The sequence below is a fragment of the Solea solea genome, chromosome 20 (assembly GCF_958295425.1).
Source record: "Solea solea chromosome 20, fSolSol10.1, whole genome shotgun sequence".
NCBI lineage: Eukaryota > Metazoa > Chordata > Actinopteri > Pleuronectiformes > Soleidae > Solea > Solea solea.
The window spans coordinates 4,874,481-4,886,825 of record NC_081153.1 but is presented as its reverse complement, the minus strand read 5'-3'; the positions used below and the strand labels follow the sequence as shown (position 1 = coordinate 4,886,825).

Sequence of the window (12,345 nt, the reverse complement as noted above, 5' to 3'; positions counted from 1 at the left end):
TTTCCCCTTAAGAGTATCTACTTGGGTGGACTTAAGGCCAGCAGTTAACTCCCTTAACTGTCCACATATTACACTGTGACATGTAATCCTGCATTAATCATTTAAATTAAATTAAGTCAATATTCAATACTGGCTCCTACTAATCATTGACCATAAACTCACCTGGAAATCTGTCCAATGTGTTTCACTGTAAACCTGAATGTATATCATTCTGATTTGTTCCAGCATGCATTACTTATCTATCAGATGTGATGGTGTACTGTGAAGCAAAAGAAAATCAACTTTTCTATTGTGACTCGTCACATCACACGACAGGACTGACAGTGAATCTGAGGTCTCGTCTAAGAATGGAAACACTCATACGTCCATACATATGTTGTTAGCGCCGAGGTGCATTTGTCAGTGTGTGGGGGGTCAGAGGAGGGTTTTAAGGGGATTAGAGATGGAGGAGTGTCTCCTCCTCGGTCTCATATAAATGCCCTCCCCGTGTCTTTGTTAGAGTTTGGTGTCTCTGCCAGTTTACCAGGCTCTCAGGCCATTTGTCTCGCACCCATTTGTCTTTCCGCCCTCTTTCTTGTAACTTTCTGCAAAAACAACACAAAAAAAAACACAGCCAAAATGGAGGCCATCAAGAAGAAGATGCTCATGCTGAAGCTGGACAAGGAGAACGCGCTGGACCAGGCTGAACAGGCCGAGGCCGACAAGAAAGCAGCAGAAGACAGAAGCAAACAGGTGAGTTAAGAGCCGGAACACCAGAAAAGTGCTTGATTATGGGTTAGCAGAGGCAGAGGAGGAGTTTTTAACCTTTGAATCCTTCAAGTGAGGCGTCCTCTGTGTCTTCTTCCGTCTAATAATGAAACACCTGTATACCGAGTGAAGATATAGGATAATTTATGTTATTTAAGGCTTTATTCTAACACAGATGTCTCCACTAAGACCTGAATCTGCTCTGTATCTGTGTTGTGTAAGACCTAAAGTAATGAATCCCTGAAGTCGGGACAGATGCCAGCCACAAACCTGGAGCTCTATTTTTGTTCCCCGTTGTCTCTTTTTTCCAGTGGGCATTGTGTGAGCATCTATTTGCATCAGATGACACCGTCAGAGACAGACACACTATAAAAACATTATTTTAACTTTAAAAAATATACAAAACCTGATATGAACTTGACTTAACAGTCTTTAACGCTAAATTAAATTATGGATATAGAAACAAGTTTTGTCTGTTTAAACATTATCTCACTGTAGTTTCTGTCATTTCTTCTTCATGCATTCACTTGTGACATGAATCCTTCTCTATCCAGATTGAATATCCAGCCACAGATGACGAGTGAATGCCCAGTATAAACAGGATCCCACTTGACATTTGACACACCGACACAGACCTGATACCTTCTGTATCAACAACAGAACTTTACCTGATCCATTCAGAGTAACAATTCAAACTTAGGGGCCCAAAAGGTCAAGTCCTTGGCTTCTAGGAACGAGAGAGGCCTTCATTAAGATTTATTTATAGATAAAGATTTATTTATAGAACCATTTATAGATAAAGGTTTACAGTTATAGGCTGTGTGTTAGTATGTTCGTAGTTGGTGCAATCGTGTTTATGATAATTCACTACAACAGTGAGATGCACAAATATAACAGTTTTAAGACATTAATATAAACTACTTCATATGCTTCTAAATAATCCTTTCAAATCAATTTCTGCCAATAGATAGACAGACACAGAAAGGTCCAGTGTGTAGAAAGCAGTGACATCTAGTGGTGAGAATGCAGATTGTAACAAGTCCAAGACAAAGAACTGCAGTGTCCTTTCTATACTAGAAAGTATGTCATTCTTCTTTGTTTGTCTGTTTTTAAACACACTCTCTCACTTTGTTTGTCCTTTTAGGCTGCCGTAGAAGCAGAGCAAGGCCCTTGCCTTAAGTATAAAGTACACAACCAAAATTATTGTTATTTTAAGTTTTTAAAACCCTGTACAAACATGTGTTTGAATAGTATCGTCAATTTCTGCCAATGAAATGATCCACGCTGGATTTTACAATAATACACAGAGGAGCTGTCTTCATACACAAGGACAAGAGTTAAAGAGGACACGCTCTTTAACGTTAACTGCAACATATGAGATGAGAGGATATTATGTTCCAGGAACGTGACAATCCCCACATTAATGAAATGATGTGTTTGATCTCTCCCGCTTCGTCAGCATGAGGACGAGATCCTGCAGATGCAGAAGAAGCTGAAGGGGACGGAGGACGAGCTGGACAAATACTCTGAGGCCCTGAAGGACGCCCAGGAGAAGCTGGAGGTGGCCGACAAGAAGGCCGCTGACGTAAGTGAACGTGGAAAAGTCGTAGACGTCATGGTATCGTAGGCTGAGAAAGAGTCTTTTTATTATCTGCCGCTCACGGTGAACCTGTGCACATCCCTCACTCACTACATTGTCATGAACTGGCACCGAGTGCGAGGCTCTGATAAAAGCCGCGATAATGCCAGTGTAAACCAATCCAGGCCGATTCACCGCGTCTCCCCTCGCATTCCATTCCCATCATGCTTTGCATGGAGCCCCCTCAGCTGTTGCGGGGATTCAGAGCCCTATTTTGGCCACGGTGCCTGCCGTCCAACCTTGACTGGTGAGCTTAACAATGGTCCGAGTCCATTTTTGGTCCCGATTCCATTCCTCTTCGGTCAGCTGAGTGATAAATGAATTATTTTCTATAAATATCACAAGATAATGCTGTAAAAATGTACATTTCAGAGAAGCAATCATCTTTTATGTCCGACCCCCTGAGGACCAACGAGCAGACTGATTTAAAATCATAAGGATAATAGATGGAGACACATTCCAGCCTCTTTTTGAACACAGCTGAGTTAATCCTGACTCATCTGACTCATAACAGAAGAATTGATTTGAAGCATGTAGAGAGAGTACAGCTATCAGCGCGGGACACTGTTCTGTCCTCAGAGGACGCCTTGATAAGAACACAGAGAGAAGACAGAAACGTCCAACATTCACCCTCACGTTCACACAATCCCATCATCGTCATAATTTAGAACCACAGAATTGAAGTATTTCTCATTTCCATAGCTAAAATGATCTGTATTTATTAATAAGAATAAGACAAATAATGGTAAAATATAGAGGTTATAAGTCTTTGAATATTTTAAGAAAGTGATCGGTTACAGCATCAACTTTTATTTTATAAATGCTTCTATATTTCCATATAATCCACATATAACCAATATATCTTAAATATTGAACTGTATACCACTTCTGTTCTATACAGTAACTTGAACAGCCAACACAGATTTGGTCCTGTCGTATTGACACATCATCATCATCGTCATCATCGTCATCATCATCGTCATCGTCATCGTCATCCTTGTTGTTGTTTTTGTGGAGGTGTTAGCAGGACACTGGTGTGTCTGACTCACTCACTCAGCGGTGCTTGTGTTCCTCTGTGCTCAGGCTGAAGCAGAGGTGGCTTCTCTGAACAGACGCATCCAGCTGGTGGAGGAGGAGCTGGACCGAGCTCAGGAGAGACTGGCCACCGCTCTGCAGAAGCTGGAGGAGGCCGAGAAGGCTGCAGACGAGAGCGAGAGGTGCTCGACACAACCGTTTAGGCCTCTGTGTCACAACAAGAGGGACATTGACCTCAGTATACTAAGTTCACAGTGGTTGATCTTCTGCTCAGGGCCAGTTTAAAGTCAGAACCTTGCTGTCTCTCTGAAGAACACTGAGGCTCAGTCTAATCTGATTTATATACAATATAATCAAGTATTTCATAAACAGGCTCATTCTCTCAAGTTGAAGCGCTGTAGGACTCTGAAGCATCATGAGATAACATCTCCAAAGATAGAAAACACAATAAAGCATTGTGTCCTGCAGTTCAGGTGTCTGCCACCATGGCACGCGCCACCTGTCAGAGTCAGTTTTCAGACTCTGAAACAAGAGTCTTTCTCAGAGAGGTGAGTCACTACTCGCTAATTAAGAAAGAACAGTAGCTTTTATTCTTTATATCTTTTATATTTAAGTTAACCTCTATAGTGTACACAGACCAGGAGTAACACGGAACAGCCAATAGGAGCTCACGCTCACCTGTGACCTGCCCTGTGATAGGTCAACGTCTCCTGAGACGCAACAGATTTAGTTGTAAAGCTGTAAACAGAGCAAAAATATTCAAATTATTTTGAAAGGTTATCGTGAAATATAGATCAATAACACCAAAAAAAAAATCCTATATACTGTAGCTTTAAATGACTTCAAAACTTACTTGATTAGCAGATAAAAAGACCTTTATACCATCAATATGACTTAAAGACAGGAGAATCTCCCAGTGTCTCAAACCAAAAGCAAAGTAAAACTGGATTAAACTGACATTTTTGATTTCAATGCTTCCGTACATTTCTGTTTCTAGGCTAAATGGAGTACATTGTTGTTTTCAACGTGTAAAAACTAAATCATGATGTTTGTGTGTGCCTGAAGGGGTATGAAGGTGATTGAGAACAGAGCTCTCAAGGATGAGGAGAAGATGGAGCTGCAGGAGATTCAGCTGAAGGAGGCCAAACACATTGCAGAGGAGGCCGATCGCAAGTATGAGGAGGTGAGTGTTCCAGCGTTTCACCTCGGCGAGTCTGTTCTCCAGCAGCTCAGAGGTCTCAAACTCGCTGTTGTTGTCATTTGTCGTATATCAAGAACGGTTAATGATAGCGATTCAATTTTGGGTTGTGAGCATCAGGAGGCTTTCGCAAGCTCCCACATTTTGTGAAAAACGGTTGTGAATTTACAGAGAAATTACAGTTTTAAAATCACCCTTGTCTTCAATTTAAAAAAACAAACAAAAAAAACCAAACTCCAGAGCTGAGTTTTTACCATGAGGGTTAATGTGAGGTTTGACCAGAACTGTCTGTGCTTTTAGGTGATTTTAAGAAAGAAACGTCATATAAAAATTAAATCAACCCACAGCAACGTTTTTTATGTAAAAAAATGTCCTTAGGTTGTAAATTGTGGGAGTTTCTTTAGAGATTTTTGTCATTGTTTTTGTCATTGGCGCAATACACACATTATAAAATCTGAAAACGTCCAAAAAAAGTACAAAACTTAAATTGCGATTGTTTAAAAACCGTAAAAGGTATCAAAACTTTGATTCAGGTGAGAAAACCCGTTTAAAGTTTCAACCACGTCTCTACGTTAAAGTTTGACGACACTGTGAGGCTGAGTTGACATGATTCTTTTTTTTACCGTTTCCCATTCATGTGTATGTGGAAATACTTGAATGTTTAAATTTGAAATGAAATAACATTTATCATTTATCATTTTTTCAGGTGGCTCGTAAGCTGGTGATCGTAGAAGGAGAGTTGGAACGTACAGAGGAGAGGGCGGAGCTTGCTGAGGCGTGAGTATTTACATTAAGGCCTTTTGCTTTAGGTGGTGGGGTAATAATCTGCTTCTATTTGTCACGTAGATGTGTCATAAATGTAACATGTTTTCTTCAAACGTGCAGCAAACACAGTAGTAATAATATCACCTGGTAACTTCATTTCCTAAGAATTAAACAGTTAAATTAAAAACTTAACATGACCCTTGCCTAAAGTGCATATTAAAGGCGTATTTTAAGTATTTTTATCTATTTTAAAGAAATCCCACTCCGCTCTTTTAAGTAGGTTTCTACTAGTATTCTTGGTCAATATCAATGTCCAGGAACATTAAAAATAAAGTTTGCCAGTACCTGAATTCTACTTCCACCTCTAGGCTATGTACTGTATGTATTTTTTTAAAATTATAATTATTATTATTTGCTGTTTTCAGTTTAGTTCAAACCACTTGTCTGTTTTTCTCTCCCTTGACATGGACATGAAAACAAGTAAATGTGCCGAGCTGGAGGACGAACTGAAGAACGTCACCAACAACCTGAAGTCTCTGGAGGCGCAGGCTGAGAAGGTACGAGCAGAGAAACACTTCACTTTTGTTATGTGCGTGCGTGTAGTGGTGAGAGGGACAAATAGAAGGAGAATAAATGTGAAGAGAAACACATCACGGATGTATCCTTACTCATAGATACTCTCATAGATCAGGACCCACTGATGAGTCATGGAAGAGGTTTTTTTCCAGCCATTCCCTTAAAAAATGACTAAATAACACATTTATCAACCATATCTCTTGGAAATGGCTGGTTTACCTGATCGAAAACAATAAAACAGTCAGAGAGGAGATATTCTGCACATATATTCTCATTATGATGACGTTATAATAATCCATACAAACAAAACATGTTAATAGAAATGTTTATTTTCTATAGGAACTGCATATTGGTCACACTGTTGGAGTATTTTAAATGGCTGTTTCCAATCATTACTTTTATTTCTTTTTCATCTTTTTCACCATTGTTATTATATCAAATTCATTATTGGTAGATACTCAAACTTGTGGCATTGGTGTGACTTTGTCACAAAAGAAAGAAGCCAACACGCGCGTCATCAAAAACTCACATCGGGATTCGTCGTTTCAAAACGTTCACTAAATCTCTCACACAAAACTTAATATCGTCAGATGTAGATTTCAAAATAAAGTACATCAGGAGCACGGTCAAAACTACAGAAACACTCAGCTTCAGAAACTGGAATCATTCAAAATACTGTCAAAAGTATTTCACAACAGTACTGAACACTAACAAAGTGGTATTGAGTTCACCCCAGTTCAGGAAACACTTCTTTATAGACAGTATTTTTAGTCTCAGGGATTATTAAAGGTGACACATACGTCATAATAACTTAAATAGCTGCGGTTTAAGTGACACTCAGTCATAACTGTGAAGGATGACATATGTCTCGACACATGACTGAGCCTTTTAATTTTACACACAACAGGTGTTGTATAGTCATTCCTCTTCACACAGCTGCAGTAACCACTAACTCTTTCAGTAAACAGAAAAGTATTGTTCCCTAACTGTGCCGCACTGATAAAAGCAGAATCTATCTGTGACGATGGCCGGGTGGAGGACTGGAATTGTTCCAGTCTCCTCCTCCACCTCCTCCTCCTCCTCCTCCTCGTGTCGGTGATGATTAGATTTAAATCACAGAAGGCTGCAGACGGTGGAGTCACAATCTGGCATCAATGAAAACTGCTTCCTGTCCTTTTGTCAGTGTTGTAAAAGTGTGGGGAAGATTTTCTCGACACACTTTAAAACCAGACAGTCCCGATGGTTTAATGACATCTTCATCTCTTCATGGCCACTGTGGACTATCTTCTAATGCAGTGTTTCTCAATCTTGGTCCTGGGGTCCTTGAGGACCAGGATTGAGAAATACTGTTCCAGTGTTGTGATGTAACAAAGTACAAATACTTGGTTACTGTACTTAAGTACGAAATCCACATATCTGTACTTTACTTTCTTATTTATATTTCTAGCGACTTTTACTTTTACTTCACTACATTTCCTCTAACTGTCTTTGTTACTCGTTACTACCAAATAAAATCAGGAGAAGAAGAAGAGTTGGTATTATGGTCTGTATTTATGTATATAGAGCTTTTCTAGTCTTGATAACAGTCCCACGCTGCAACATGGGGGTTAAGTGTCTTTGCTCAAGGACACATATAGACTAGCAGGGCCAGGAATTGAACCCACAGCCCTTTCAGTTGGAAGACAACTCGTCCTACCACTGAGCCACCATGGCTCAATCCTCATTTTATAAGTACATTTTAAATCAGAAAATGACTTTTGATACTTAAGTACAGTAATGTCATAGACTTTAAGACTTTGACTTAAAAATGTGACTTCAATTTCTGGTAAAGATACTTGTACTTTTACTCAAGTATCACCTTTAAGTTAGTACTTTATCACAGGACTGTTGTGTTCTTATGCAGACAATAGAGCAGGGAAACATCAGGGAAACACGGCTCTAGGATAAGTTGCTCATTTGTGAATGTGAATGATTCAAAGTCTTTAAAGCGATGCTAGTGAAGGTCGTGATTAAATGAATGAAAGAAGGTAAATATAACATCTCCTCATTCCTTATGTCTGTGTGAGAACGAGAGACTTATATAATCTAATAAAATATAATATTGTGACATCATCAGCAGCCACTGAAGCAAAAACAAAAAGGTGGAAGATGAAGAAGCTGTGTAATGTCTGACTAGAACCACTAGGTGGCAGGTGACCACCAGCAGGGGCATGGAGAGGGAGCGTGGGAGTGGGTATGACGCAAGAATAATGCAGTAAACACAATTAAACACAAATAAACTATGACTATTTACAGAACGATACATAGATACTAACATTTGGAGAAGAACATATGAATGAATGAGCATTTAAAATCATTTAAAAAGTGACATTTGTGAGTTGCCAAAATGAGAAATGCAGATTTTTCTGTTATTTCTGAAGTCAACAACAAAACACAGTCAAATATGTTGCTCACGTTAGTATTTTTGTTACCAATGTGGCAGCAAAATGGAGAATGAATGAATGAATGAATGAATGAACACGCACAGACGTGTGTTAGTTTTTTTTTAGTTCATTCATCTCTTTGAAACCATATCCGTGGTCCCTCCCTAAACTTAACCTCAGATCCTCTCTGTGATTAAGGTCAACTCAGAGTTGACGTGTGGAATTTCATTCACGCAGATGTGAAATCTAAACTACGTTGTGTCTCACTACAGTATTCTCAGAAGGAGGACAAGTATGAGGAAGAGATCAAGATCCTGACTGACAAGCTGAAAGAGGTGAGACAATTAAACCCGTTTCCACTTCCTGACAAACAGCAAATCTTACCAAGTTTATTTAGTGTTTGTCACAGTGACATAAACAACTTCCTGTTCCTGTGAGTGAGGTTGCACAGTTCATTCAGTGGATTCACGTATTTAAACTCAACATAAGTGACCCTTAGTGACCAAGAGTCAGCCACGAAACTTAGAAATGACTTAAGTTATATTGTTTTCTTAAAGTAAATTCATCTTTTAGACTCTAAATGTGGATATATGGAACATTTACATGCATACTGTTGTTTTAGGGTTTATATAAAGTGATTTGTTGACATGTGATTTGTGTGTCAGGCTGAGACCAGAGCTGAGTTTGCTGAGAGATCTGTTGCCAAGCTGGAGAAGACTATTGATGATCTTGAAGGTTCAGTATTGATTTTATTTTTAATTTTTGTGTGTTCTGGAACATGACTTTATGCTGTATACAAAATTACTAATACTATTATTATGAACACGACTAATATGAAGTATATTATATATGATTATGCATAATATTTCATATTTAATGATAAGTCCTTGGTTGTTTGTTGTTGTTCTTTGCATAATTTGTCATAAATGAGTTATTTTGATGATAATTTTATTCTAATTCTATTGTGAATAAAAAAGGCAAATTTAGAATTAGAGTATGATAATCCGTGGTTTACGACTGCCCTTTGACCTCGCAGTTTGATAACATTCTCCTGTGACGACATGTTGTTGTTGTGAGTAATAGAGACTTATGAACAAGTATTTATAGATTTCATTTAAGATTCTGTATATATATATATATATATAATTTTCACTTCCTGTCGTCCTCCTCTGCTGCACAGATGAGCTTTACGCACAGAAACTCAAGTACAAAGCCATCAGTGAGGAACTGGACCACGCCCTCAATGACATGACCTCAATGTAAGTCGCATTAATTAGAGACACATTAGTGTCAGTGCCACTTTTAAATTATTATATTACAATGTTTGTACTCTGCTTGCTTTACAGTCAAAATCTTAAATTGTTCCACTTTACTTTTATTGGCAAAAAGCACAAAAAAAAGCAAAAACTATTTTTATTGCCAGGATTAATACCAAAATGTTAAAAATGTAAGAATTGAAAGTGCAAAATGTTGAGTCATTTTCCCGCTTGTGTTTTTCAGTTAAACGTCATGAAGCTCCACCGTCCTGTCAGGCTGTGGTTTCAAAACTCAGCCTTTTTCTGCTGATCATCACTGACGTCCCCCTCCTTCTTTCTGTGTCTCGTTTATGTTTCCTCATTCCTTCAACTGTTTAGGTGTTGAAATCTCTCTCTGTTTGTGCGACTGTTATTTAACGTTGTCGTCTCTCCTTTACATCTGAAAGTTATCGTTCGTGTATGTTTCTGTATCAGTCTTTGACGACTGAGGGAAAGAAAGTGTTTCACCAAATGCATCCGTGTCTGTTTTTGTTTGTTCAAAGTTGTCACTTACTCAGTGTTTGTGTTATTTTGTGATACAATAATGCAGATTACCTTCTGAAGTATTACTGAAATATTCTACTCAAGTAAAAGTTCCACTATGTTGACAACATTTGACTTAATTACAAGTAAAAGTACTGGTCAACTCAAAATAAAGTAAAAAAAAAACCTCAGAGTAAAAGTTATTTAGTTACTTTTTTTAAAACAAGGTTGGGGTTCTTTCTTGTGTCATGCAAAAAGGACAAGGGAACACAAATGCTTTAACTTCCTCACTCATTCAAGGATCTTAATTAGCGTCAATTCACCTGTCCTCATCATCATTCACTTGTCCTCATCATTCACCTGTCCTCATTATACAAGTAAATGCTTCACTTGTCCTCATCATCATACACCTGTCCTCATCATTCACCTGTCCTCATCTTCATTCACATGTCCTCGTCATCATTCACCTGTCCTCATCATACAAGTGAATGATTCACTTGTCCTCATCATCATTCACCTGTCCTCATCATCATTCACATGTCCTTATCATCATACACCTGTCCTCATCATCATTCACATGTCCTCATCATACAAGTGAATGATTCACTTGTCCTTATCATCATCATTCACATGTCCTCATCATACAAGTGAATGATTCACTTGTCCTCATCATCATTCACATGTCCTCATCATCATTCACATGTCCTCATCATCATACACCTGTCCTCATCATACAAGTGAATGATTCACTTGTCCTCATCATCATTCACCTGTCCTCATCATCATACACCTGTCCTCATCATACAAGTGAATGATTCACTTGTCCTCATCATCATTCACCTGTCCTCATCATCATACACCTGTCCTCATCATACAAGTGAATGATTCACTTGTCCTCATCATCATTCACCTGTCCTCATCATCATACACCTGTCCTCATCATACAAGTGAATGATTCACTTGTCCTTATCATCATACACCTGTCCTCATCATCATTCACATGTCCTCATCATACAAGTGAATGATTCACTTGTCCTCATCATCATTCACCTGTCCTCATCATCATTCACATGTCCTCATCATCATACACCTGTCCTCATCATACAAGTGAATGATTCACTTGTCCTCATCATCATTCACCTGTCCTCATCATCATACACCTGTCCTCATCATACAAGTGAATGATTCACTTGTCCTCATCATCATTCACCTGTCCTCATCATCATTCACATGTCCTCATCATCATTCACATGTCCTCATCATCATACACCTGTCCTCATCATACAAGTGAATGATTCACTTGTCCTCATCATCATTCACCTGTCCTCATCATTCACTACCAAAGTTGCCATTGAGTGAATTATTATTATTTTAAATGTTTTTAATTCAGGCCAACCTTGTTTTTAACAGATGGGATTTAAAACATAGTGAAGTTCAGTCCTTCCATAAAAACATACTTGAGAAAATTACAAATATACTTATACAAAATTACTTTAAAAAGTACAAGCACACACAAAAACCTACTCAATTACAGTAAAGATTACTTTCCACCTCTGCTTACACCACACCAGGTTATTCTCATCAGTGCATTTCTTTTAAATGAGGTTTCATATTCTCCTTATCTTTATGGCTTAAATGACTCATCTGATACAACGGCTGAACTATAGTAACAAAGGAAGAGAAAGGAAATACCTGTAATGATTGCAGAGTGGATCAAAGTGCAGGACACAACATCAGGGCAGGTTTTCAGGGTGTGATTAAATGATGAAAGATGACAGACACAGGTGTGCGACTCATGTGACACAGGTGATGATAATAGACCAACACAAGAAAACACCAGGATTCAGGAAGTTACACTGAAGTGAAACACAGACACAAAATAAAACAGGAAGTTAAAAGACACAGAAAAGAAAATGAATGACAACACTTTATGTCACTCATTCATCTGCCGTACTTCCTCTGCTCTGAACGTTTACGCTGGACACAGAAGTGCAGCAACAATAGCACAAGATTAAACAACTCAATTACCTATTATTTACCTATCATTCATTTTGGGAAGTGAAAGAGAACATACATATACGTATATATGTATATATAGATATATATATATGTATATATATATATATACACATATATATGTGTATATATATACATACATATATATACTGTATATATATATATGTA

At 38.3% G+C, this 12,345-nt stretch overlaps 1 protein-coding gene across 1 annotated transcript; it reads left to right on the top strand.

The window, feature by feature from the left end:
* The first annotated feature begins 486 nt into the window (after positions 1 to 486).
* Positions 487 to 10,150, top strand: tpm3 (tropomyosin 3). The gene is made up of 10 exons (XM_058619916.1): positions 487 to 732; positions 2,207 to 2,332; positions 3,470 to 3,603; positions 4,487 to 4,604; positions 5,326 to 5,396; positions 5,866 to 5,941; positions 8,656 to 8,718; positions 9,049 to 9,118; positions 9,564 to 9,642; positions 9,884 to 10,150. Exons 1-10 carry the CDS (start codon positions 619 to 621, stop codon positions 9,885 to 9,887), a joined length of 855 nt encoding a protein of 284 aa, XP_058475899.1. The 5' UTR covers positions 487 to 618; the 3' UTR covers positions 9,888 to 10,150.
* Positions 10,151 to 12,345: the final 2,195 nt, after the last annotated feature.

Coding starts and splice junctions, on each gene's coding strand:
- tpm3 (XM_058619916.1), top strand. CDS start 619: ATGGAGGCCATCAAGAAGAAGATGCTCATGCTGAAGCTGGACAAGGAG. Junction 4,605..5,325: donor CCGATCGCAAGTATGAGGAG/GTGAGTGTTCCA, acceptor TCATTTTTTCAG/GTGGCTCGTAAGCTGGTGAT. Junction 5,942..8,655: donor TGGAGGCGCAGGCTGAGAAG/GTACGAGCAGAG, acceptor GTCTCACTACAG/TATTCTCAGAAGGAGGACAA.